Below are 27,368 nucleotides of genomic sequence, written 5' to 3'. Positions count from 1 at the left end.
TGAGCATGCCCAGTCCCTTCCTCCAAGCTCACTCTCCCTCCCAGGACACAGCGCCAGTGCAGAGGGTATCCGTAGAGTGAGTCCCAGTTAGGGTCCCCCATGCCTGCTGGTACATCTAGTATTGCCACTCTGAGTAGCTCCATCACGGAGTTGTTTCCTTTTGGGTGGTCCAGTCCGCTGCTTTCCAGATAATGCCATTGCCGACCTTCACGGCCACCACAGCCCCTCATCCCAGTCCCTGTGACCATGAGTCCTGGCCTCATTTCCTGAGCTGCACATTCCATCTGACTCTGAAAATCGCGTGGCGCTTGATCTGGAATGATGTCCCTGGTGGACTCCTCACCCTCAGAGTGATGGTCTAGCCATGCGTGGATTGCACTTCCGTGAATTCGGGGCATGTGGGCCGCATGGCTGGGAGGGATGCTGCGGTGGGCACCCCCCGACAGGACTTCCCGTCTCAGGAATGGCTTTCCTCCGTCCTCACCGCTTTCACTGCGTCCTGTCCGATCTCGCGCTGCCTTTACCTCCAGACTTGATAGGATGTTTATCTAACTCGCCTCCGTCCCCCGCACCCCAGATTCATCTGTGACTCGGGGGTTTCAGACGCCTGTGTCTGGTGTGCCTGGCACGTGCCTCGCCTCTTGGGAGTGGCCCGTGCCTTTTTGTCCATCTTTTGGGCCCACCCTCTTCATAGTAGATACACAGCAGAGACATTAAGTGTGACTAAAAGAGGGCCATCTGTTGTCATCACTTTCCTCTGTTCCACCCACCACTCTTCATCCCCCCACTTGAGGGAAGGTGTGAAATCGGCAGCCTCCCCCCACATGGTGACTGGAACGTCCCTCAGCAAAGCAAAGCGGCCCACGGCCTGCCCCCGCATCCCCGGCCGGGTGTCCCTCCGCGGACAGTTTTCAGCACCGGATTTCATAGGGGGCCGTGTTCCTTCCCCTAGAGCGGAGATTTTAGGTTTAGTTTTTATTGTTGCGCGTTAAGATTTTAAAGTGGATGTGTTTGGTTTTTATAGCAGCAGCATATATGTATACACTGAGCGTTTTTCTTGTCTAATCTCTTCTGTAGGTGATGGATTTAAATGGGGACAGTCGTCTGCATTACGGCCTCCAGGGCTGGGGATGCAGAGGGGCCCGAACGTGTCTTCTCCCCCCCAAGAGGAGGCCTCCTTGGCCGCCCCCTTCCCCCCCCCGTGGAGCAAGGAGGAGGCACTGAGTCAGGCCTTGTGTGTTCCGGCCCTCTGTCCTTAATGACAGCCCCTTCCTTGCTTGCCCTTGGTGGTGGTGACGGGCCAGGCAGTGAGCGTGTGTGTGTCATCTGCTCGCAGGGACACGGAGATTGATGACCTGAAGACACAGCTGTCGCGCATGCAGGAGGACTGGATCGAGGAGGAGTGCCACCGCGTGGAGGCCCAGCTGGCCTTGAAGGAGGCCCGCAAGGAGATCAAGCAGCTCAAGCAGGTCATTGACACGGTCAAGAACAACCTCATTGACAAGGACAAGGGGCTGCAGAAGTACTTCGTGGACATCAACATCCAGAACAAGAAGCTGGAGACGCTGCTGCACAGCATGGAGGTGGCCCAGGACGGCATGGCCAAGGAGGATGGCGCCGGGGAGTCGGCCGGTGGGTCCCCCGCCCGCTCCCTCACCCGCAGCTCCACCTACACCAAGCTGAGTGACCCAGCCGTGTGTGGGGACCGGCCCCCCGGCGAGCAGCCCGGGGCTTCGGAGGACGGGGCTGACAGCGGCTTCGCGGTGACCGACGACACGCTGAGCCGGACGGACGCACTGGAGGCCAGCAGCCTGCTGTCGTCGGGCGTGGACTGCGGCCCCGAGGAGGGCTCGCTGCATGGCGGCTTCAGCCTGGGCCCCCGCTTCCCTGCCAGCAACACCTACGAGAAGCTGCTGTGTGGCACGGAGGCCGGCGTGCAGGCCAGCTGCGTGCAGGAGCGTGCCATCCAGACAGACTTCGTGCAGTACCAGCCGGACCTGGACACCATCCTGGAGAAAGTGACCAGGGCCCAGGTCTGCGGGGCGGTCCCCGAATCGGGGCACGGGTGCCCGGAGCCGGAGCCCCGCCCCCCGGGGCCCAAAGACCCCGACTCGGCCGTGGTGGTGACGGTGGGTGACGAGCTCGAGGCCCCCGAGCCCGTCACCCGAGGGCCGAGCCCGCACCGGCCCGGTGCCGACCCCAGCCCGTCGGTGAGCGTGGCGTGCCCCGTGGAAGACGAGGAGGAGGTGGCCGCGGCCGAGAAGGAGCCCAAGAGCTACTGGAGCCGCCACTACATCGTGGATCTGCTGGCCGTGGTGGTGCCGGCCGTGCCCACGGTGGCCTGGCTGTGCCGCTCGCAGCGACGCCAGGGCCAGCCCATTTACAACATCAGCTCCCTGCTGCGGGGCTGCTGCACGGTGGCCTTGCACTCCATCCGCAGGATCAGCTGCCGCTCGCTGAGCCAGCAGGGCCCGGGCGGGCCGGGCGGCGGCTCCCAGCTGTGAGGGGTCCGCGTCCCCGCCAGCGGCTCCGGCGGCCCGACCACTGATTGTAGGGGTGCCGCTCTCCCTCTCGCTCGTTCCCGGAGGGCAGCATCTTACTTGTTTGGTCTCGGGTTTGGAAGTGGTTTTGTTTTTTTTGTTTTTTTGTTTTTTTTTCAGGATGTGAACCGTGTCAGGGGGCTGAGAGTCGGGGTGGGGGGGAAGGCGTCCCAAAACTTTGACGGGAGACAAGGGAAGAGAGACCGAAGGCAGGGAGGCACGCCGATTGTACGAACTGCAGACAGAGGAGGTAGCGAGGTCCCCCCGGCCCGGCCCTGTCCTCCTGGACCTTCCCGCGGGGCGGCCCCGGCCCACAGGGTCTCTGGTGTGTTGATCTGGGGAGGCCGGGCCTGAGATGCCCGGAGCCTCCCTGCCCCCCACCCCCACGTCCTGTCTGGTGGTCTCCCGCCCACGCCTTCTCTCTCAGGCCGCCCCTTGCCCTGGGTCCAGCCTCCTGGGCCAGCATCATCTCCTCACACGGAGGCAGCCGCCTCCCAGAGTACAGGCAGCTGGCCCGGGACTCGGAGCCGTGTCTGCAGCCACCGGGTCTGGCGTCTTCAGGCCGCTCCCGGCGCTGGGATTCAGAAGCGTCGTCCAGGCCGTGGGCACGGGCCGGAGGAAAGACCACGACGGGCAGGAGGTGGCAGAGCGCAGCGTGGGTTCTCTGTGTTTGTTCGTCCTAGACCTTCCCCGGGATCCGGTCCCCTCTCGGCGCAGATCATTCCTCCCACGACAGCCGAGCCAGACAGGCCAGCGCCGGGGCCCGGAGCGCGCACCTGAGCCCAGCTCCTGTCCCGTCCCGAGCCTCTGCCAGCACGCGAGGAGGAGGCAGGGGCCGGCGGCTCCAGGGGGCTCCTCCAGCCTTCCGAGATGAGGCCCCGCCACCGTGGGGGCAGTCCTCAGCTGGTTTGAGAAGCCACAGGCCACGACCGCCCCTGGAGCTCACCCCGACTTGCTCTGGGGGCTTCAGGCCCAACTTCTGCTTTGCACTATGTTCACTTTGGGGCTCGGTTCTCACGCACCCCAGCGTCTCCACCGAGGGGCTGTTTGCCTTCGAGGGCGAGGGTTCCTAAACTTAGACCTATCTGCCTCTGGAAGGAATTCCAGCAGGATGGATGGCAAGATGGGATACTGAAGCCATGATGTTCGTCCAGGCCAAAGCAGGGTGCCCTGGGATGTCTCCCAGGCAGGGATGGGGCGGGGCAAGCGGGGGTGCCCTGAGCCTCCCCACTCACAGCCTGAGGCCAGTTGGCCTGGGAGCTTCCCTGGCCTGCCCCCCTCCTTCCCTGGGACATCTGGTCCCCCGGCAAAGCTGCTGACCTTTTACCACCACTGTTATTTTACAAAGTAAACCGCTCCTTCTCCCTGGTGGGACTTACACCCATCTGGTCGCCCCTCCTTCGGAGGTTGGGCCCCGCATTTGGGAGGGGTCGGTGGGACCCCGTGTCTTACTCGTCCCTCCAGCCCAGGGGCCCCTCTGGTTCTCTGCCAAGGCTGCTTGCCCACCCCAGCCGCTCCGACAGCCGTTGCCTGACCTATGGGCTCCGCCTTTCCTCTCTGCGCCCTCCACTCGGGGGCGGGGTGGGGGGCGCACCTGCATGCACTGGACGTGGGCAGCCAGCCCAGCCATGGGGGCGACAGCCCCCTCTGCCACATACATGCTTTGTGCCTCCAAAGCTCCCCCCCACCGGTTGGGGGCCTCAGACCAGCCATCCTTTGTGGAGCACCCTTACCCCAGCCAAGCCGCACCTGAACTCCTGGGGCCCGGCTGGGGCTGCCCCACAGACACTGGGGTCGTGCCATGGAGGGGCAGTGGACAAACCCAATCCAAAGCCAAGCCGGGACTGGCCGTGGACCCAGCCTCCTGTGCCGTGTACTCACGAAGCTGCGTAGCGTCTCCTTAGAAACAGTCAAAGCTTTGCCGAGAAAATAAATGTATGACTATATTTGACAACATAAAATCTATATATTTTTCACCACTGGAATCTAGTCGAGCCGCGTAGCCCCTCTGCTCTCGTCTGTGTCTTGCTATCTGTGGCCTTCCCGTCGTGTCTTGTGTTTTGGTGGACGTGGTCCGGGCTGGGGCCGGAGCCCGCTCTGTGCTGCTGGAGAAGGCCCTCGCCAAGGGCGGCGCATGAGGTGAGTGGGGCCGCTGCCCGCATCTGTTGCTGCTCCGGGTTGCCGGGCCCCGCCCACAGCGTTGAGGGTCTTCTCTTTTGGGGCCTCTGAGGGGCTTTACTTCTTCTCCGTGTCAGCGGAGGCGGTGGCCCTGGGACGGACCCTGGGGGGCCCCCTGGCTGGCGGCCCGGGCCCGGCCCTCCGTGTGTGCGTGTGTGTGCTCAGTGTCCGCATCTATGCAAGAGGGGCAGCGCTGCGTGTGCGGCTCCGGGCGCCGGAGGCACAGCGGCCTGCCGGCTCGGGCTCCCAGCCCTGGTGACGCAGGGCACAGAGCGTGGGGCCGGAGGGCAAGGCCAGGGGCCCGGGCCGCCCGCACAGTGCTCCTCCTCCAAAGCTCCCCTTTTCCTTCTTGCTTAATACCTCCTCCTGCTGGGCTGTGGCCTTCCCCTCCTGCCCTCGGCTTCTGGAGCAGAAATTGTGGGGGCCTCCCCTCTCCCCAGCCTCCAGCTGGAGCCGATTGGATCCTAAGGGACATTTTCCCAGGCACCACCTCCTGGAACTGCTGGTCCCTTAGAGCCCAGTAGCCGGAAGTGGCTTCAGCTTAGTTGGAGGGCCCGGGCCTGGGCCTCCCTGCTGCCCTTCTGGTCCAGGCTCAGGCAGGAATCAGAGCTGGGGCTGGGACTCTGCACAGAGAGCTGGCCTCCGGCGGAGTTTATTCCGAGCATCTCCCACGGGGATAACTTAAGCTTTTCACTGAACACCCTTCCCAGTCGTCACTAGCACCGGGGAACTGACAGCGCCCTGGGGAGGGGCAGGCATTGACAAAGTTCTGGGACCAGGGCCCACTGAGGGCCTGAGCCCAGGGAACTCATGACCCCCACTCTGACCCAGGGGGACAGTGCAAACATGTCACGGCGTACTCTTCCATTCGGCCATCCCCTCGACAGAGAATTTAGGGGACACGGGAAGGGGGGAGGTGGGGAGGGTCTTCACTTTGTCTCCTTTGTCCTGTTCAGACAGAGTTGTACCTGCCGCAGACAGCTCTGAATTAAAGCATGAAAACGCAGCAAGACCCTCGGCCTGTTTTCTTTATGTCGTGTCTGTTTTCTGAGGAGGGGTGAAGGGGACTCAAACCGTCCCTGCCAACCTGGGAGTCCCAGGGTGCATGCTGGGAAAAGCTGAGCAGAAAGAGATCCTTTCTGAGCTGGAGGGAAGCAGAGAGCCGCGTGCAGGTTCAGTGCAGCCACGCATCTGTCGCGGCAGCTGGGATCACTCCCCTCCCGGGTCAGGTGAAGGATCCAGACGGGCGTCCCCCAGCCTGCCTCAGGGTCAGACTTGGCGGGGCCTGTAAGTGCACCCCGTCCCCTCCCCTGCGGCCCCTCCCAAAGTGGATCTCGCACCTGCTAGGCAGATGCAGACACAGGCTGAGCAGGGATGCTCCGAAGCCGGTGCCCCTCCTCCAGAGCCCCGCACCGCTCCCTGGCTCCAGTCACCCCTGCCTCGGCCCGCAGGCAGCACGTGACGGTGGCAGGCTCTCAGAGAACTGTGTGTCTTGAAAAAGCGGCGGTCTCACCACTGCTTAGAAGAAAACCAGGCCTGGTGGGTCACGGGACCAAGGATTCTGGGATTTTCAATTACTTTTGAAGAAGGGCTTCTGTTTAAAATCAAATCTTTATTCAAAAGAAGTGAAGGATTAGGACTCTGGCCAGTTTGTGACACACGGCAAGTACAGGAAAAAGAAAAAATCCTCTCAAAGAATGTAGTTCTGTTCTCTCAAAACGTGGAACTGTGTCTCTGGTGGAGGCGAAAATCTTGCAAGGGCCCCGGCTGCAACTTTAAGAAGTGTTGCTTCGACCTGCCTACGTGTCCGGCATCTAAACCCGCACAGAGGATCCCCGCCTGTGGGCCTCAGTCCAGCTCTGAGTCGGAGGCTCTGCGGAGGCCCCTGGTATCGGTGGCCGCCCCACGTGACCCTGCGTGGAACACGCCCCCTCCAGACGGCCCCGCCCCCGGCAGCAGGCCCCTGGAACCCGGAGGACGCAGGACGCTGCTCTCCCCTGCAGGAGGGTGGGAGGGCTGCGCTGCCCTCCCTTGGCGTCAGGCATCTGGGATCGAGTGGTCCATGGTGTGGTGGAGCAGGGTCGGGGACAACCTAGATACAGCAACAATGACAGTCGCCCAAACCGGCAGCACCTTCTCCTCCCCACGAGCCCATACATCCCCCACGGGGTCCTTCATTTCCATTTCTGAGACTTTCAAATCGCCAGAAGCCACCAGCCCCCTGGAAGGGAGGGCAGGGGAGGGCAGGCCGGGAGCCTTGAGGAGGCTGAGGAGGTTGGTGTGGCTGTGGGCAGGGGGGTGAGGGGGCAGGCAGGAGGGGGGCAGCCTTACTTTTTGACCATGTGCTCGTAGATCACGGTGGGGATGATGGTCAAGGTGACAACGCTCCCGGCCGTGGCCAGAATCTCTGTGACCTCTTTGTCCTGGGGAGGAGGTGAGTGAGCAGTCACCCCCGGGGGCAGAGGAGGGGTCAGCGCCGCCCCAGCCAGAGGACCTGCTGCCTCTAGGTGAGACTCCCAGGCAGACACCCAGGACGGGGCCCAGTGACTGAGGCCTGCTGACCTGAGGCCCGCTGACCTGAGGACCCCTGCCCACCCTCACCCTGAAGGCCAGTCCTGTGGGCCTGAACATACCAGGGTGTCAGCACTGCTCGCCCCTCCCACCAGAGAGCTCCCAGAGCCCACATTTTCTATCCCATCTCCCTGACTCAGTCACACTCAGGTTCTGGCCCCAAAGCACAAGGAAAATTACCACGCGCGGGGACCATTAGGTGCACCCGTCCCACCCAGTGGGCTCCTGGTGGCCAGCCAGCTGAGCCGAGCCCTCGAGGGACCTCTTCCTCTTACATCCCGTTGACCAGTAAAAAGAGAAAGGCCTACAGATACCATTCAGACCATGGAGAACAAGAAAGGACAAGCCTCCATGCAAAGCGGGCCAGATAGATCAAACTCGAAAGCTACGGCCACAGAAGAGCTTCGGCTCTTACTCTGAGACCGCTGACCTTTCACATACATCGAACCTGGCCGTGCACTTAGTTGTCGCGGGACAAGTGGAGAAGACGTGTGAGATCGGACTGGTGACAGCGACAGGGTGGAACTAGCTCAGCTTTGAGAAGCAAACCATCTCAAAAAGCATAGCGACCTGGGGCCCTTCAGGAAACAGACAGACCCAGTCCTCAGAGCAACCAGCACCATGGTCTGCCAGGATAACTAACAAGTTCATGACGATGCCTTGAGCCTCTGGCGAGGAAGAATTTGCCGCACATTTTAGACTGACTGTTCTCCAGAACAGTGAAGATCAAAGAACTGGAAGGCCTGGAAAGGAGTGGACCCGAGAGCAACGGCCACTCGCAATCCTTACTGGTGTAGTCAATTTTGGGGGCATAAGGCCTGACCCCCAAGGGAGGGGAGAATACGCAGTGGGGGGCATCTTAGACCCACATCAGGAAGAACTTCCTGGCCACATGCTTATGAGCCAAGAGAGCAAGCCTCCAAAGAACGGGGGAGACTGTCAAGCGTGGAAAGCACATAAGGGTCGGGATGGCCTGACGACGGCCCTTGACAGGGGCCAAGAACGGGCTGAAAAGCTTGTGCCCGCTGTGGAGTGAGAAGCTGCTGCTCAGGCCACTTCTGCCGGGGGCGGGGGCTTGGGGAGGTTGGAGCTCTGGCCTCGGGTGAGGAAGGGACCCTCACTCTAAATCACACCTGCGACAGAACTGCTCTCGGTCGAGGTGCAGTGAGTCAGGATCAAACCACTATTCAGGGTGACCTGTTCAAGCCACATGACTCACCATCTCTGTGGTCTGTTCCCCGAAGGTGCCCACCCCTCAGTCCGTGTCCAACAGACCCTAGACCCCTGCTCCTTGCTTTTTCAAGTGATTTTTTTAGAGAGAGAAAGAGAGTACAAGTGGGGGAAGGGGGAGAGAGGGAGAGAGAGAGAGAGAGGGAGAGAGAGAGAACGAACAAGAACACATCCCAAGCAGGCTCCATCCTGCCAGTGCAGAGCCCAACCCAGGCTCAATCCTGCAAACCGTGAGATCATGACCTCAACCGAAATCAAGAGTCAGACACTTAACCGACAGAGGCAGCCAGGCACCCCTCCTTCTTGCTTTTTATTTATTTTTTTTTAATTTTTTTTTCAACGTTTTTTATTTATTTTTTGGGACAGAGAGAGACAGAGCATGAACGGGGGAGGGGCAGAGAGAGAGGGAGACACAGAATCGGAAACAGGCTCCAGGCTCTGAGCCATCAGCCCAGAGCCTGACGCGGGGCTCGAACTCACGGACCGCGAGATCGTGACCTGGCTGAAGTCGGACGCTCAACCGACTGCGCCACCCAGGCGCCCCTATGTTTATTTATTTTTGAAGGAGAGCGAGAGAGAGACAGAGCATGAGCGCAGGAGGGACAGAGAGGGAGGGAAACACAGAATCCGAAGCGGGCTCCAGGCTCTGAGCTGTCAGCACAGAGCCTGACGCGGGGCTCGAACTCACGTACTGCGAGATCGTGACCTGGCTGAAGTCGGACGCTTAACCGACTGCGCCACCCAGGCGCCCCTCCTTCTTGCTTTTTAAAGATGAAACTCACCACACACACCCTCAAAAGATGAACAGAGGTCAGAGTGTACTTCCGAACATTTTCCAAAGCATTCCTATTACTGACGTGCGCCAGTGTGCAAGTAGAAGTGCCGAGGAGGGAGGTGCCCACGCAAGCAGCTGCCCAGCCCGGCGTCCTGTCCTGCACGTGCCCTCTTGCCCTCTCGCCCCTCCTTCGGCCTCTCCTCTGGCCTCCACGTGGTAGTGACAACAGGAATATTTCCTGAGCACTTAGCCCGTGCCTGGCACTGTGCTCAGAGCTCTACCTTCCTTGTCTTACTGAACCGTCGCAGCAGCCTCAGGATGAGGAAACGGAGGCTCGGACGGGGCAGCAGCCGGCCCACAGACACAAGCCTCCCCTCCACCCGGCAACCTCCCAGCCCCTCCAGTCCCGTGTGGCCCACCTTCAGCCCGATGACGTTCTGCCCGTTCACCTCGCACACGGAGTGGTTGGTGAGGAGCCCGTTGCGGGCTGCGGAGCTCCCTCTGACCACAGAGACGACCTTTCCCTTCTTGATGATGAAGCCAACGCGGCCCGTGCTGTCCTTGTGCATGGTGACGGTCCGCTGGAACGGCCTGGCGGGCAGAGACAATGAGCTGCCTGGGACGTGGCTGGGGGCAGACAGAGAGGCTCCGGGGGCCAGGCCACTCACCTGTCCCGAACGACCATGACGATCTTCTCAGCCGATGCCCTCTTCAACACCCGGTGGGCTCTGTCTGTGCTCCAGCCGGCACAGTCACACCCGTCAATCTGCAGGATCTGATCTCCAAAGCGCAGCCCCACGAGAGACGCAGGGCTGTTGGCCTTCACCAGCTGCACAAAGAGCCCCTGGGGGAGGCGGGGCTCCACGGTCAGCTCCCCGGCCCAGTCTGTGCCCAGGTCCCTGTGCTGCTGTTCTCCTCCCGACCGCCTAGGAACTACGGGACACGGGGACCACAGCTCTGCGTGGGCAGGGCAGCAATTTTCCTGGGGAAACACTTTCCTGGGGAAGAAACGCTCCAGGCCACGTAGCCAGGGAGCAGCTTTCAACCCTGGCCGGAGGCTCTACCCCCAACCCCCGGACCGCATGGCTTCTTGTGATGGCATCGGCACCCCCGGCTTCCACTGTCTACAGACAGCTGCCTGGAAGCCAGATCCCTGTGATGGAGGGGAGGGCGGGTGGGAGGCTCTGAGCAGCAGGAGCCCAGGAGGGGCGGGTGGAGGGTCCCTGCTGCTGGAACCCAGTGTCAGCCCTAGGGCCTTGCAGGATGGAGACTGAGAGGAAGAGCCTGGGCTTGGGGTTGGGTGCACCTCGGCTCCCCCGCCTGCTCTGTACCTTCCTTACCGCGGACAGGGCCCCGCGCTGCCCCATCTTGGGCCGGTGGCTGATGCATTCGGGGATGCCCCCTTCTCTCCTGCCCAGACCCCAGCCCCACCTGGTCGATGGCCCTTAGCCGCAGGCCCGTCTTGCCACACTCGTCCTTGCACAGGTGGATCTCGCGCATTCCAGGCTTGATCTCTGCACGCCGCGCACCTTGGCTGTTCCCAGACGCCGGTGCCACCAGCTGGCCCGGCAAGGGGCCAGAGCCCACCATCTGCACACGCCAGGGTGGGGTCAGCCGGCCCCTGGGGCCTCGTAAGGATGGGGAAAAGAAGATGTAGTGGTCCCTCCTATCCCCAGACCACACTCCTCTGTGGGGGCCGCTAGGGGACATGGCTCCATGAAGCCACTAGGGGGCATCAAAGTCTACACCGCTGAAAAACAGCCAGGGAAATGAGAGAGAGAGAGGATGCGTATACAGAAAGGGGACCCTCATTTTGCAAGGTACATTGGCATCAGGAGAGGACCCCTTTAAAATCCACCTAAAAATAAAAGAAAACTTCACAGCAAATAGTGAGCAACTGGGGGGGGGGGGGGAAGGCTCAATTTGGTTTTTGTTTTGAAAAAAATTTAAGCAAAAAGTATAAAAATGAACGCTTTCTCCCCTAGGCCCAGAACCAGGCCGGATGCCCACTCTCACCACTACTGTTAAATACGGTACTCGAACAACTGGCCAGAAGAATAAGGCAAGAAAAGGAAATGAAGGCATACATATTGGAAAAGAAATAAAATGGTCCCTATTTGCAAATGCTATGTTGGTCTACTAGGAAATTCCCAGGAATCTACAAATAAACTCCTAGAACTCATCACTGAGTTCAGAAAAGTCACAGGATATGAGATCAACACACAAAAATCAACTATATTTTTTATATACTAACAGTGAACACATGGAAACTCAAATTAAAAGTTCAATACCAGGCTGCCCAGGTGGTTCAGTCGGTTGAGTGTCTAACTCTTGGTTTTGGCTCAGGTCATGATCTCACAGTTTCATGAGTTCGAGCCCCATATCAGGGCTTGGGTTTCTCTCTATCTCCCTCTCTCCCTGCCCCTCCCCCACTCATGCAGTCTCTCTCTCAAAATAAATAAAAACTTTTTAAAAAGTACAATACCAACTATAATCACTCAAAAATAAAAAACAGGAGCAGATCCAACAAAACATATGTAAGAACTGTATACCGAAAACAAAAACCAAGAAATGACTGATAAAACATATCAAAGCAGATCTAAATAAATGGAAAGGTATTTTCTATTCATGGATCAGAAGAACAAAAATATGAACCCTGACCTAAGCCTCACACCTTACACAAAAATTAACTCAAATTTAGATAGACCAGAAAGGCCTGATCAACGAAAGAAAAAAATCCATAAATTGAACATCATCAAAATTAAAAAACTTTTGTTCTGCTAGAGATCCTTTTAATAGCTTGAAAAGAGAAGCTACATTTGAGAGAAAATTGTTACAAACGACATGTCTGACGAAGGACTCTAGAATAAAGCGCTCTCCAAACTTGACTTAAAAAAACGAACAATCCTTTGAGAAAAGTGAACAAAACCTACATACAAACAGCATTTTACTGAAAAGAATTTACGGCTTGTAAACAGCACAGGAAAAGATGTTGAGCATCACGAGCCATCAAGGAAATGCAAACTAAGACCGTGATGAGACATCACTGCACACCTGTCATAACAGCTAAAATTAGTGATGATGCTGGTGAGGAAGAGCCGGAGTGACACGTGTTGCTGGCAGGAAAATAAAATGGTACAGCCACTACGGTCACTCTCAAGATAGTTTAGAAGTTTCTTTTAAAAATGTAAACATGGGGCGCCTGGGTGGCTCAGTGGGTTAAGCGGCCGACTTCGGCTCAGGTCACGATCTCGCGGTCCGTGAGTTCGAGCCCCGCGTCGCGCTCTGTGCTGACAGCTCAGAGCCTGGAGCCTGTTTCAGGTTCTGTGTCTCCCTCTTTCTGACCCTACCCCATTCATGCTCTGTCTCTCTCTGTCTCAAAAATAAATAAACGTTAAAAAAAATAAATTAAATAAATAAATAAATAAATAAATAAATAAATAAATAAAAATGTAAACATGCACTTATAGGGGCGCCTGGGTGGCTCAGTCGGCTAAGCGTCCGGCTTCGGCTCAGGTCATGATCTCACGGCTCGTGAGTTCTAAGCCCCGTGTCGGGCTCTGTGCTGACAGCTCAGAGCCTGGAACCTGCTTTGGATTCTGTGTCCCCCTCTCTCTCCACCCCCACCCCTGCTTGTGCTCTGTCTCTCTCTTTCAAAAATGAATTAACAGTAAAAAAAAAATTTTTTTTTTTTAATGTAAACATGCACTTATCACATACCCTAGCAACTGCACTGCCGGACATTTATCCCAGAGAAATGAAAACGTATGTCTGCACAAAACACTGTATACAAATACCCACGATAACTTAGTCTGTAATAGCCCCAAACTGGAAACCACTAAAACGACCCTCAGTGGGTTAAACAAACCTCAGTACCTCCATACCGTGGAATACTACTCAGCAGCAAAATGGGGTGAACTAGGGGAGGTGGGTGGGGGGCAGGGGTATAGGTGATGGGGACGAAGGAGTACACTTGTCGTGATGAGCACAGGGTGATGTATATGGAACTGCCTGCTGAATCACTGTACTGTATACTTAGAACTAATATCACGCTGTAAGTTAACTACACTGGAATGGAATGGAATGGAATGGAATGGAATGGAATGGAATGGAATGAAATGAAATGAAATGAAATGAAATGAAATGAAATGAAATGAAATGAAATAAAAGCAAACAGGGAGCCTGGGTGGCTCAGTCAGTTAAGCATCTGACTCTTGACTTCGGCTCAGGTCATGATCTCACAGATTTGTGAGCCATGTGGGGCTCCATGCTGACAACTCAGAGCCTGCTTAGGATTCTCTCTCTCCCTCTCTCTCTCTCTCTCTGCCCCTCCTCTGCTCATACACACATACGTGCTCTCTCTCTCTCAAAATAAACAAACATTTTAAAAAATAAAAACACAGGCGTCTGGGTGGCTCAGTCGGTTAAGCATCCGACTTCGGCTCAGGTCATGATCTCATAGTTCATGGGTTCGAGCTTGGCATTGGGATCTGTGCTGACAGCTCGGAGCCTGGAGCCTGCTTCGGACTCTGCATCTCCCTCTCTCCTTCTGCCCCTCCCCTGCTTGTGCTCTGTCTTTGTCTCTCAAAAATAAATAAACATTAAAAAAATTAAAAGAAATAAAGAAATAAAAACAAATAAGTAAAATGGGATGAGCTATTAATACAGTCAATAACCTGGAAACATTTCAAGGGCATTATGCTGAGTGGAAAAAACCAATCTGGAAAGGATTCCATTTATATAACATTCTGAAACAAAATTATCGAGGCAGAAAACAGACTAGTGGCAGCCAGGGATGAGGGATGGTGAGGGGGAGAAGGTGGGCATGATTATGAAGGGTCAGCCCAAGGGAGACCTTTGTGATGATGAAATAGTCTGTGCCTCGGCTGCACTGGTACTTACGTGAGTCTATCTATGCAGGTGGTAACAGTGACATCCCACTGCAGACACTCACTGTAGCAACACAAAAGACCCCCTTTCTTTATCCTGTAGTTATGCAGCCACTTCCCACATAACCACTGGGAAAACTGGAGGGAGGGTACAATCTTCTGTACCCTTCTCTGTGCTATCTTTGTGACTTCCCATGAATCTATGATTATTTAAAGATACAAAGTTTTAGGGGCGCCTGGGTGGCTCAGTCGGTTGGGCGTCTGACTTCGGCTCAGGTCATGATCTCACAGTCTGTGAGTTCAAGCCCCGCTTCGAGCTCTGTGCTGACAGCTCGGAGCCTGGAGCCTGCTTCGGATTCTGTGTCTCCCCCTCTCTCTGCCCCTCCCCTGCTCATGCTCCGTCTCTCTCTGTCTCAAAAATAAATAAAGACATTAACAAAACCCTTTTTTTAATAAAAATAATAATAAAGATTAAAAGTTTTAAAAAATTATAAAAATGAATTCATCTGTCATATTTTTATCAATATTTAGGTGAAACACACTCGTGTCCTAATTACTGGTAACAGAGAGGAATCAAATCAAAGGCTTCAAACTGAAGTTTATAGAACATGACTTTCCTTGCTTCATGTCTGTACTTCACAGCATGACTGTCAAGGGTCACTGGGCAGAAACACCCAGGTGTCACCACTTTTGCTCAGGGCCCCACACGCCCTCATCCTTATGGGTTTTCTCCCATGAGGCCCTCATTCGCCAGTGGCTGTGTGTGTGGCCGCAGCGGTTCCCATCATGGTTCTGCCACTGACTTTCACCAGTTCAGGGATGGACGGCAGACAAGCACACTGACCAAGGCCCAAGGAGATGCTGGAGCTCCTTGGGAGGGGGTTTCAGTGAGGACTGAGTCTCTAAGTGAACCTACTTTCAGGAGTGAACATTTCTGTGTCAAGGTTTCTCTTGCTCCCTAAAACCATGGAGAGAAGGAATCAAGCAAGCATTATGGTTTATTTGGGGACCGGAGCTGGGTAACCAGCTACTTGCCCCTCGGCTCTGCCGTCCATGCACCTGCTCTCAAGGCACAGGCAGCTCCTTCATTCGAAGCCTGCAGGCTTGGGCTGGGTTTAATGCCCTGCCCTCCCTTCTCATCCAGCGGGCTCAGGCCAGCAGCCTGAAGCCACAGGTCAAAGGGCAGGCAGTGGCCCTCTAGCACCCAGGTCTGCAGGAAACCCCACAGCACTTTTAATAATGGTTCAAAATGAAAAGTGCTATCAAGAAACAGAGCCACAGGCATGCTGGGGAAGAGGAGATTCCAGTTGGTTTGAATGCCAGACCAACAAGGAGGAAGAGTTGGGAGATTCTGTGCCGACATTAGGCAAGAGACAAATACCTACACTAGCACCTTCTGGAATCTGAAGCAGGTTCTGCTGGACTTCTTGGCTGGAGAGGGAAAGACCCATATAATTTTCCAATTCCGCCAGGCTGGGGTACAAAACTGACGGGAAAGGAAGGGAAGGAAGAGGAAAGGTGTTACTCAAGAGTGTGAGCTTGGCCACACCTGCCTGGCTCCCATGTGGTCACTCGTTTGTATTAAGAAACAGGGCCTGGGGGGGCGCCTGGGTGGCGCAGTCGGTTAAGCGTCCGACTTCAGCCAGGTCACGATCTCGCGGTCCGTGAGTTCGAGCCCCGCGTCGGGCTCTGGGCTGATGGCTCGGAGCCTGGAGCCTGTTTCCGATTCTGTGTCTCCCTCTGTCTCTGCTCCTCCCCCGTTCATGCTCTGTCTCTGTCTGTCCCATAAATAAATTAAAACGTTGAAAAAAAAATTAAAAAAAAAAAAAAAAAAAAAGAAACAGGGCCTGGGGATGCTTTTTACTTCCAAGAATGCACAGAACACTTGCTGGTGATGTGGGTTCTCCCCTCAGAAGGGCTGAGGGGCAGGGGTCTCCCCAGGAGCAGCCTGGGACACAGAATCCCTCATAGATCACTTTGCTGTTCAACTCAATGGACTTCCTTTGGCACTAGCTGGACATCCGACGCAGGGGTGGTGCTGGGGCTGTGACACCCCAGCTTCTAGGATATCCACGGGCTGTGGGGGCTGTGGGAGGCCGGTGTGGGACCCCAGGGCAACTCCAGGGAAACCGCACGGTGGCCAGGAGGGAGAGAGTGGCCTGAAGTCAACTGAGCTGCTACAGGACCTAAATCACGACTTCCACCAACAACTCAAAGGACCACCACAAACATCTTGGTCTCCTCACTCGGCCACAGAAGGTAGCCCCAAATCAGGGGAGTTAGTGGCCTACGGGTCCCCCTCAAAGGGTTCTGGTGGGAGTAAATGTGCAGGAAGCCCACAGCACAGCGACAGACAAGAGGCAAGTGCCTGGAAGTGGCCACAAGAGGTCACTGTCAGTCAGGAACACCCCTGCCCTGCTCACTCACCTGAAGGCTGGGAGACTGGCAGGATGGGCATCCTGGGCGCAGCTCTGGCCTGGGCCTGGGGACAGGTGGGGAGCACTGGTCAGCTGTGGCCTGGGGCTCCCTGAGGCTGAGGGTCAGGGCATTGGTTATGCTGGTGGGCCTAAGGTGGGGTGTCCATGAACCTGGGAGGTATGTAGATGCGGTCTCTCTAGCTGTTCCTGTTTCTGGGGGAGGTTCTCCCCACAGCCTGTGACCCGCCAACTGTCAGGTCCCATGTACTACCTGGGACAGTCAGAACAACTGAGGCCCCTCCCAACCGAATTCTCAGTCAAGAAGTCCCAAATTCCCAAAACCCACTGGAACCACAGGTGGATAGAAAGAAGAGGAGCTTCTGTGGATGAGCTGGCAAAATGCCAGACCCCTGGGGTTTACTCTGGAAGCCTGTCTACAGTATGGAGTCTACCTGTACCCAATTGGAGGAAGCACTGGGGCAGAGTGGGCACAAGAGAGGCCTGTCTGCTGCAGCTGCTTGGACTTTTCCATTCCTGCTGTAACTCCATTCCCTTAACCTCTGGACACCTGTCCACCAGCAGGCCCTACAGTGGCGACCTGCATGCCCAGGGGCCCTCAACACACAACGCCTTCCAAGACAAGCAAGCCTCCCTTACTTACCTTGGGGCAGTCACAAAGGCCCCATCAGGGGGCCTAGGCTAACACGCGCCCGGTGGCTTACCTGAATGGCTTGGTCCATCTTTAGGTCCTCCAGAGATGGGTACAGCGTGGACATGGCTGCTCCTTGGAACACTCTACAGGGCACAGAAGGTGAGGAGGGGTGACAGGAAGCATGGGCATCTACCTCCCATCCATGTGTGACACTCAGGACTCTCAGGATGAGAAAGATTATCGGGAAGGCATTGTCCCCGTTTTAGAGATGGGGGAGCTGAGTTTGAACCCAAGTCTGTTTTGTTCCCAAGCCCGTGATCGCCGCCCTTGCAAAATTCCATCCCACCATGTTCACCTGACTCTGGGCTATATGGGCCAGGAAGAGGAGGACTAGGGGCCAAGTCCTTCCCAGGCATGTCTCAAAGGTCAGGCGGGCTTATGAGGTCTGATCACTCAGGATCCAAGTTCAATCTGGCAGGTTCATAGCGAGTACCTTCTGCATACCTGGCCTTTGTTAGGGGTGTGCACAACACCATCCCACAGCTACACAGAATTCAGTCCAATGTTAAAGTAGGTGGGGTCTTAGTTACAACAGAAAGGCAACAGGGTCCTTGAGAATCCCTCCCCCACCCTCCACACCCCTCTTCACCTCTAGGTATTTGAGCTCCTACTGTATACCACCCATTTCCAGCCTTGATCTTAGCCTGGGCTTCCACTCTTCTCCTTGTAAACCTCTGATCTCATGAAATGCAGTGTCTTGAGTTTTGCATTTAGGCAGTAGCCCAATTTGAATGTATGAAGTACTCTGCAAGGTCAAATAAAATCTGTTTGCATCTGGCCTGTGAGCTACCAGTTCCAACCTCTGGAGGAATCAGAAGTCCATGTGGGCCACTTCAGGGAATGTGGGCTAGATACTGAGAGCAGTGGGGAGCCACCAGGGGGCTTGAAGCAGGGGTAAGACATCCCAGGCTCACGCAGAAGGCCTATTGGCTGCTATGTGGAGAACAACCAGAGAGGAGGCAAGGCCCACTGGCAGATGTTGTAGCCCCTGGGGAGAGGCGGGAAGGTGGGGAGGTCTGCACAACAGCCTGGGGCTTAGGGGTGGGATGTGGGAGAGAAGGGATTTGAAGGCAAATTAGAAGGAATGGTGTGCGTGAAGGGTCAAGGCAGCAGGTGCAGAAGGAGAAGGAGCAGTGATGGATGAGGACGACCTTGGCCCCTGTGGGTCACTCAGGGAAGATACCCAGAGGATTTGCACCTGGGCAGGCGGGACTGGTGTCCCATCACCCCTGGCACACAGCCCGCTCAGTTCCTGTGACCACCCCAGGCACCCCTTTACTGTGTACAGCTGTTCTGATGTCCTGATGACACCACCTTCCTAGGATGGACATGAAGACCAGGGGTCCCAAATATGTTTCGCTCACCTCTCAGTCTCGTTTTTTGTTTTTTCAAGTTTGAGCTAGGGCCGACCTTTTAAAGTCTGGGAAAATAAGATTCTTCACTTCTAATTTGTATTGAAAAAAAATCAAAAACAGCTGGCAACGCGAGAGCAGAGATCGTGCATGGCAACGCCCAGTCCAGGCCGCATTGCAATCTCTGCCTCTTAGACGGGGCTGCCTGTGTATTCTTGGTTCCCAAAGTTTCCAGCTGGCAATTTACACTTCCTGCTTGGCTCCTGAAGGCAGGCTGCTCCAGACCCTTGCTCTAGTCTAGTCTTTGGAGCAGAAATGATACCCTCAAAAGGAACAGGGATTGTCCCAGGGGGAGAGGGAGACTGGCTCTGAACCCCTTTAGACCCACTGGGGGAACAGACCCCTTTGTCTGTGGCCTTCCCCTGCACACACTCGGGGAGATTTTTATCTTGGGACAGTCCTCAGCAGGTACCATCTGTCAAAAACAAGTCACTGTTTCCAGGATCATGCATGAAGAGCAGATATGAAAGTAAGAGGCCAACCCTGCCCTGCTTTTTCTAACACTGAAGCAGCACAGCAGTTATATTTTTAGCAGCTGCCCTCTGGGAGAGCAGAATTGGAGATCCACTTCCTGGAAGTCACCCCCAGGCCAGGACCACACAACACTTTCTCTGCGTCTGGGACCTTTGCCACTGCCACCTTCTGCGAGCCCCACCTCAGTCTTGGGCTCTGGGCAGAACCGAGAAGCAGCTATTCCCCCAACTTTTAACAGTTTATGATACAGCGGGGAATGGCTCCTAGCCAGCAAATAGGCTGTGTCTCATTCAATCATCCCTCTATCCACTGACAGCATTCGGGTATCTACTGCGTGCTGGGGACCCTGGGCCTGTTTTAGTCGTCCTGGTCCCTCTGCTTGGCACACCACCCTTTCCTATGTGGTGGTCTTTAAAGGCTTAGCTCCAATGCTGTTTCTTAGGTTGTCTTTTTCAAGCCATCGGACCCCCTGCTAGTTGGCTGGGTCTCCATGTGTTCCTAACCCTGACCTGTGCTGCCTCTATCATCAAGCTATTTATCATATTACACGATTAACATCTGGGTATTTTCTCATACTAGACCCCGCCTCACGAGGGCAGGGGCTGTGTCTGTTCACCACACTGTGCCTCCCCACCACACATGCATGGTGGCAAAAACTGTTATTTGAATAACTCAGTGGTTTTCCAAGAACAGATTGGAAATTTGTGTGGGGATTTGGGGTGTCACAAGACTGAGGGGACACTAATAACATTTAAGACACAGCGAGCAGACACCTGGACCTCTTGTAAGGCACAGAATGGTTCACCATAAAAAACTGTCCTCCATCCTGCACAATTTTCCCAGTGTCCTTCCAAACCTTCATGTGGGCAAAAAAGCCTGCTTGCAACCTATCTCATATACAGATACGATGAGTTTTGGCGTGCCCGAGTGGCTCAGTTGGTTAGGTGACCAACTCTTGATTTCGGCTCAGGTCATGATCTCAGGGTTTGTGAGTTCAAGCCCCACATCAGGCTTTACGCTGACAGTGCAGAGCCTGCTTGGGATTCTCTCTCCCTCCCTCCCTCTCTCTCTGCCCTTCCCCCACTTGCTGTCTCAAAAATAAAAACTTAAAAAAAATACAGTGAGTTTATCCTGGTTTTAATATGCAATATGTTATCCAGAAATGCATATACCAGGCTAATCAAGGGAGGTCGTACTCTGTTTTGTTCACCATTTTGGAAAATCAGTGTCAAGTCTTTCTCACCACCGGTGAGTCACCAGAACACGCCCATGTGTGTCTGCATTGTGGCTGTCATCCGAATTACACATTTGTATACAAGTATCTAGCCTTTGACTCGAGAAGTCAAATACAAACTGTCGGCAAAATTCAAGTCCAAACTTACTCATTTTACGTTAGGCACAAACGTCACCTGGTGTAATCCAGTACCAGCCTTTACAAAGTGAGGTGCATAGTCTTTTACTATAAATTACTTTCACTGCCCATGTGTCGCCTTTATAACAAATACGGGGCATCATACTGATTTTTTTCACCCCCGGGGAACCACCGTTCCGGACGAATCCGCCTCCTCGCTCAGACTCAATTTCCCCGACTTCCGCAGGTAGGCACAAACTCCACGCACTGGGGACCGGTGAAGGCCCCGCTGGTCGCGAGGGACTGTTCTTCACCCCAGCCTCAGTTTCCCAATCTGTCACACCGCTCAAACATCTCCAAACTACTCCCACGCGACCGCACCATTCGCTTCAAACCGGGCCGGAAGCGACGCCTCGCGGCCGCTGTGGGCTGCGCGCCTGCGCAGAGACCCCGCCAGGCCGCGAAGGCTCGCTGCGGCTTCTAGAACGCATGCGCCTCACCCACCCAGGGCCGCGCGCCGCTCGCGATGGCTCCCAGATTGCCCCGCGGTAGCGGGGTGGAAAATGGCGGCCTCCTCTCTCTGCGCGGGTGGTAAGCTGGCTGGGTTGCTAGAATCCAGCCGGCCTCTCGCCTTATCCAGGTGCTCATGGCTGGCGCCAGCACCCACAAAAAGAAATCAGGTAAAGCTTCAGAGGAAGGGATGGGAAGGCTCGATCGGGCCCCTTGACCCCTCTTTACTGGACTGGAGGCTGCGCGGCTCAAATCGAGCTTTTAAAAGGAGCGCGCGTACCCTACGCCGCTGACCCCAGAGGGCCATTCACGGCCTCCAGAGGAGGGAGGAGGCGGTTGATCCGTTTCCTGCTGAGAAGATTCTGTTCTAAGGCAGCTGTGGGAGGGGAGAAAAGGGTAAAGACACTCCTGCGCTCCGCGCTCCCCGCTCCTCGCTGCCTGTTGCTGGAGAAGAAGGTCCCTCTTGTTCGCCAAGGCTGCCGAAGCAGTTCTCGAGTATTTCCTACCTGTTGTGACATCGTCGGCCCTCCCACTCTTTCTCTCGCCGTTTATTTGTTTTGTTTTGTTTTGTTTTTTCCTTGCCTGGCGCTGACTTCTGACCAGGTGCTTAGCTGCAGGTGTCCCCCCACCCCTAGCAGATTCACCCTGGGATCCCACCCGATAGTGGCTGAGTGAGCCCCGCTACCCAGGATAGGGGTTTGTGCTTGGCCGGGCAGATCACTTCCCACAGCCGAATTGGACCCACTGCTTCTTATAAGGGATTCGGGCAGTTTGGCTTATGGGATGCAGGACAAAAGGCTAAGGCAACCAGCAAAGCCCGATGGTTTGAGATGAATGATGAATAGGTGAATATGAGATTCTGTGGTCTAGAGAAGAGAGGTTTGCCTAATTCTGTGCGTGTGGGGGGATTTGGGGGAAAGCTTAGAATTGAGGGAACAGAAAGTTTAGAATTGAAGTTCACCAGAGGAACAAGGGGGAGGGAGAAGGCATGAATGGCATTCAAGACAGGGAACAGCACCTGAGAAGGCATGGAGGCATGAACTAGCAGAGTGAGTTTTAGTATCAGAAGGCAGTCTGGAATGAATGAAATGCAGGGTGAGTGTGGAAAGTGAGGAGGTGTGACTACAGATGGTACCAAGAGTCAGGTCATGGAGATGTGAATTCCACGTTGAAATTTAGAGATTTATCCTGAGGGCAGGAGTTGGGTATGGCTCTCAAGCGCGGAAGCTGAGGTGAACTCACACCAGATTTCTGGCTCAGGCCACGAAGTGGATTTGGTAGCCAGCTGTAGAGGGCAGCAAATCTAGGAAAAAATGAGGTAGTAAAGATCTGGAAGGCAGCTGGACCCTCAGGTGTGGGCCTCCCTATCCCCGGAGTAGCACACTCCACTTCCACCCTCTTGAACCAACTTCCTACCTCCCTCCCTTCCCTCTTTCCTCCCTCCCTCCTGGATTGGATTTGTGCTGTGCTGTATTTGCCTATCTCCCTCCCCAGTGCCTGGCACACAGCAGGCATCCAGCTACTGTTTCTTAAAGGAGTGGAAAAGACAGAGGGGGAAGAGAAAGCCCAAAAAAGTCCTTTGAAGAGAAACCCTGGGCCTAGAAAGGGAGGAAAAAAAAAAAAACAACAACAACAACAACGACAAACCAGTGCCCTGATGAGGTAGATTGAAAGGCTGCCTCCTACGATCTGACAGTGCTCAGTTCAGTACTGGCTTCCTGCAATTAATTGGCTCCTCTGAAAGGAAAATAACCCATCTCTCTCAAAGGAATTTTCCTTCCCCCTGCACTTCACAGAATTTCCATCCCTGAGTTTCTGTGCTTTTTTTGGATATAAGCAATACCACCACCCACAACAGTCCAGCAGTCAGGTCCTTGGAGATCAAGAGGGCTGACAAGGGCGTCAGCTTCCATCTTTGGACTTGGGGATGAGAACACTCTTTTGGCACACCTTGTTCCAACCAGCTGAGACTACAGGACTCCTACTTTTTCCTGTGGACAGCTCATCCACCCTTCAGAAGACAGTGTGTGCGGGAGGGAAGCGTGGGTTAGTGTCAGAGGAGTAGCTCCTAGAAGGCCAGATTAGCCCAGGGATGTGGGGAGTTAGAAAGGCAGAGGCTGTTGCTAGGCCACCAGCAGGTACCCTCCTCCCCCTCAGGGCTGTACCGCCTGCTGGAGAAAAGCTGTGAACGTCTACAGGGAATGCAGGTGCTCCCGAATGCAGGCCCCGGAGAGGCAGAGCAGGAGCAAATCCTGGGAGGCAGGCAGGACTGGATTCAGACTGCTGCCTCTCGCTGGTGCAAATAAGCACGGACAAGTCCCTTTTGAGTGTCCTTTTGTGATACAGGTAACAGGGTGACAGTACTTGCATCACAGAGTTGTCGTGGGGACGTAAAGATCCTTAAAAAGAGGGGCGCCTGGGTGGCTCAGTTGGTTAAGCGTCCCAACTTCGGCTCAGGTCATGATCTCGCTGTCCGTGAGTTCGAGCCCCGCGTCGGGCTCTGTGCTGACAGCTCGGGGCCTGGAGCCTGCTTCGGATTCTGTGTCTCCCTCTCTCTCTCTGCCCCTCCCCTGCTTGCGCTCTGTCTCAAGAATAAATAAATGTTAAAAAAAAAAAAAAAATTAAAGATCCTTAAAAAGAGAGATCTGTATAGAGTGCAACTTGGCATGTAAAGGGCATGCAGTCATCATTAGCTATTCATTCAGGACCTTTACTGAGTAGCTACGTCCTTGGGCTGTTTTAGGTACTGAGGCAGGGAGCAAAAGGAAAATCTGTCCCTGAGGAGGGTTTCTTTCTAGCTGGATAAGTGTGTTTGCTGTGGTAGGAAGTGACGGGGAGAAAGATAAAGCAGGATGGAGGGTGGAGTGTCCAGAAGGGCCTCACTGCCAGGTGGGGATGACAAGTGACTTGTGTAAAAGCCTAAAGGGGTAGGGAAGAGCAGGAAGAGTGACGAGGTGGAGGGTGTGGCCACTGCGGCAGCGGCCCTGAGGTGGGCATGCCTGTTGTTCCGAGGTCATCTGGCTGGTGAGACTGGAGTCCGTCGTTCGGAGGGGGAGCAGTGATGAAGAGGTCACAGGAGGAGTGAGCAGGCCAGTTCCCCAGGATTTGGCATTTACTCTGCTGAGATGGGAGCCACTGGAGAACGTTGAGCAGCAGAGGGCCATGGTCCAACTTAAATTTTAACAGGCCCCCCTCTTGTCAACGTTTGGAGAACAGACCAGAGGGGCAGGGGTGGACGCAGGGAGCCCCGGTAAGCAGCGATGGTGCTGTCAGAATCGTTACTGGTTTGGAAATCAACATTTTTAGACAAAGAAAAACTAGGTAAAAACAAAAAAGAATTGTTTTAGTTTGGGCCGCCCCAGGTAACGAGCCAGTGTGGCCGCCTCGTCTGAAGCACCATTTTCTGAGACTGTGCTGTGCGGAGGGCACAGACTCTCCCCTCACGGCCATGAGCTCTTTCAGTTCTCCCGACGGTGTGGGGGGTGGGGGGTTCCCAGTCTCCACAGGAAGAAACCAGTTCTGAGAAGGTCAGGCCACTGGCCCAGCTCCCCAGCAGCTTTTTCCTTGCCGTGGTAGGGAAGTTGCTAGAAACCGCTTCAGACAGAGAAAACAAGTAACAGAAACGAGGCCTGCACTCCCAGTGCCTTGTGGAAACCCACTCTTTGCCTGGCCTTCCAAAAGCGCACTTCAAGGAACAGAGTGGGGGGGTGGGGGGGTCCCATCTCTCGAACACTGGCACAGGCCGTCAGAAGGAGCCCGCAGCCCTCACCGTGTCTGGATAAAGATCACTGGGCACTCGAACTGACCCAGGGCTGGGGTCAGAGAAGGAGACGCCAATTCACACTGTGCTCCCAGAGGGAGGCACCTTGAAAGGAAGCTGCCTGGGAACCCAGGAGGGTCAGGATAGCGGGAGAGCAAGCCTGACTCGGTCCCAGTCAGTACGGGCCCCCCGCTCTTACCTGCCGGCCAGATGCTGCCGAACGTCCTTTTCCGGCTACTGCCAAGAGTCTGTTCCCCTCCCTGGAGGGTGGTGGCCCTTGTCCCAGGCAGGTTCTAGCTCTGGGAAGGGTGGTGCCCGCCCCGCCCCCTGTCAGCTGACTCAGCCGGGTGGACCCAGGTAAGAGCCCCATGAGCCTGTGAACCAGGCAGGTCACAAGGCCCAGAGCACGGCTTGGGCCTTAGTGCAGATGTGGAGGCGGGGTCGGGGGCACACAGCTGCTGTTGGGAGGGGTAGGAACCAAGACTTCTGGGCCTTGAGGAAATCGGAATCGGATTGGACGTCCCGTCCTGCTGAACATGAGGACGGTTTGATGGGTATCCGGGGTCTTAAAAAATGGCCATGAGTTGTGACCCAGCGTTTCCCCTCTAGGAATGTGTTATAATAAACTAGGCATTGAGGTCCCATCGCCACACTGCTTATCACAGGGAAATCCGGAAATCCCAAATGCCCATCCCTGGGGTCTGGTTAAACACATCCATGCTTTCAGAAGCTCACAAAGCTGTTAATGTCCTTTAAGGGAAGACAGCAAAGAAATGTTCCTGAGACACTGGCAAGATATTGAAAAATCAATGTGATTCTGATCTTGTGTTTGGTTTTCGGGTTTTTTTTTTTTTTTTTTTTTTTGAAAAGCGGATATGCGTTGCCAACAGTCTGGGAGGACATGTACTAAAATGCTAGAAAGTCTGGATGGCGGGGTATGTGTTCCAAGGTGCTGAGGGTGGGGTGGGTTTGCTTTTAAAGTTAGTTTTTGCTTTGAATGCTCATGATTTTTGTAAGGCGGGGAGCAAATTAAGTTTGTTTTTAAAAAAGTATTTAGGGACGCCTGGGTGGCTCAGTCAGTTAAGCCTCCAGCTTCAGCTCAGGTCATGATCTCATGGTTCACAGGTTCAAGCCCCGCGTCGGGCTCTGTGCTGGCAGCTCAGAGCCTGGAACCTGCTTCGGATTCTGTGTCTCCCTCTCTCTCTGCCCCTCTCTCGCTCGCGCTCTGTCTCTGTCAAAACTGAATAAACATAAGAAAAACATTTTTAAACAATAAATTTTTCAAAATAATAAAAATAAAAAGGAATTTAGATAGGTTGTCTGCAGAAAGAGCAACAAAAGCCGTGTGCTGGGGTGGGAGGGGATTTTTTTCTAGTACACTCTTTGGTACCTCTTAAATTTGGAAAGATCCGACTGTATTACCTATCCCCCCAAACAGTCAAATAAAATCACATAGCAAAGTGGGAGGAAATTAATTCAGGTCCTATTGGGTTTGGTTGGACACAGGTGCCTGTCACATTTGGTGCCTGGAGAGGGCCTGGGGACCTGCGTGCTGGGCAGTCCCGTGAGGAATGACGCAGGGCACCCACCCAGGGTGGGGTGAGTATCGAGACTGCTCACAGGACAGGCAGGGTCACGTCACAGTCCCCATGACGGGCCTGGGCAGAGCCGCACTAGCCTTGGCCGTCCGTCACATCCTGACTGGGGACCCAGCTGGTGTTCAGCCCCACGAAGGAGACACTGCCAGCCTCTGGGGGGCTTACAGCCAAGAGTCCTACACAGGAAACGGAACAGGAACCGGAGCAAGAAAGGCAGTTGCCACTAATCGAGCACTTACTGCCCCCTGCGTTTTAAAGGCATCGTCTCAATGGCTCATATCCTCCCTGCTAAGTAGGTGTGACAGGCAAAGTGCCTCTCAAGTTACACAGCTGGAAAATGGCTCCAAGGTCATGTTTTCTCTTCAGTGAGACAAATGCCACTTGAAGCTGAGGCGTGGACATACCTGAGGGCTGAGCCATATGGGTCTGAAGCAATAAGCCATGGGGGATGGACCAGGCCAGGTCTTCAAGGCCAAAGAAAAGTAGGAAATAGCGAGTCTAAATGAACCACGTGACCGCCCCCCCAACACACACACACACACACACACACACACACACACACACACACATCTCAGTTCACTCGGTCACAGTCTGAAAGGGTCTTTGAGAGGAAGCCAACCCAGAGGGTAAGGGACTTGCCTGTGGTCACACAGCACGTCAGCACAGAGCTGGGGCAAGAACTCGGGTCCCCTCACCCCCACCTGCGTGCAGGGGCTTCGTTCCGCTCTGCGGTGTTCTGGCCACCCCCCTTTCCCATGTCTCCCCGCATCCAGCTGCCCAGGAGGATCTCTCGGGGTCATGCCCCTGCCCACAGTCTTCAGTGGCTCCCTACCAAAGGGTCAAGACTGAACTCCCAGACCGGACATGGGGCCTCCACGGCCTGTCCCGTTACTGCCTTTTCAGGCGGAAACACCCCCCCCCTCCCCCCCCCCCCCCCCCCCCCCCCGTCTC

At 55.2% G+C, this 27,368-nt stretch overlaps 2 protein-coding genes and 1 long non-coding RNA gene across 10 annotated transcripts in view; 2 read left to right on the top strand and 1 right to left on the bottom strand.

Moving 5' to 3' along the window:
• The window catches only part of SNPH (syntaphilin), a 35,674-nt gene extending 29,950 nt beyond the window's left edge, over positions 1 to 5,724 (top strand). For all 6 annotated transcript variants that reach the window (XM_086701865.1, XM_086701863.1, XM_086701864.1 and 3 more), the window contains one exon: positions 1,337 to 5,724. In XM_086701865.1, coding sequence (XP_086557991.1) covers positions 1,337 to 2,504 — 1,168 coding nt within the window. In that variant the 3' untranslated portion in view covers positions 2,505 to 5,724. The remainder of the gene's footprint in view (positions 1 to 1,336) is intronic.
• Positions 5,725 to 6,310: 586 nt separating this feature from the next.
• SDCBP2 (syndecan binding protein 2) lies at positions 6,311 to 25,145 on the bottom strand. Of its 3 annotated transcripts, none has more exons than XM_086701867.1 (9): positions 25,019 to 25,145; positions 17,323 to 17,395; positions 16,611 to 16,665; positions 15,569 to 15,669; positions 10,726 to 10,884; positions 9,963 to 10,138; positions 9,714 to 9,885; positions 7,050 to 7,141; positions 6,311 to 6,810 (listed from the first exon to the last, which is right to left on the bottom strand). In XM_086701867.1, the coding sequence occupies exons 2-9, from the start codon at positions 17,374 to 17,376 to the stop codon at positions 6,756 to 6,758; spliced, it is 864 nt and encodes a 287-aa protein (XP_086557993.1). In that variant the 5' UTR covers positions 17,377 to 17,395; positions 25,019 to 25,145; the 3' UTR covers positions 6,311 to 6,755. The 3 variants fall into 3 exon arrangements, with proteins under 3 accessions (XP_086557993.1, XP_086557995.1, XP_086557994.1); XM_086701869.1 differs by having other exon boundaries at positions 9,744 to 9,885; XM_086701868.1 differs by lacking the exon at positions 25,019 to 25,145 and adding an exon at positions 20,581 to 21,112.
• On the top strand, positions 20,999 to 27,340 carry LOC147582685 (uncharacterized). The gene is made up of 3 exons (XR_015249423.1): positions 20,999 to 21,229; positions 24,072 to 25,176; positions 25,690 to 27,340. It is a non-coding gene; the product is annotated as an uncharacterized LOC147582685 (long non-coding RNA).
• Positions 27,341 to 27,368: the final 28 nt, after the last annotated feature.

Source organism: Puma concolor, chromosome A3 (genome assembly GCF_028749965.1).
Source record: "Puma concolor isolate L17-30 chromosome A3, mPumCon1.1.hap2, whole genome shotgun sequence".
Lineage (NCBI taxonomy): Eukaryota > Metazoa > Chordata > Mammalia > Carnivora > Felidae > Puma > Puma concolor.
Note: the sequence above shows the minus strand (reverse complement) of the source record. Positions and strands in the feature narration are given on the sequence as shown.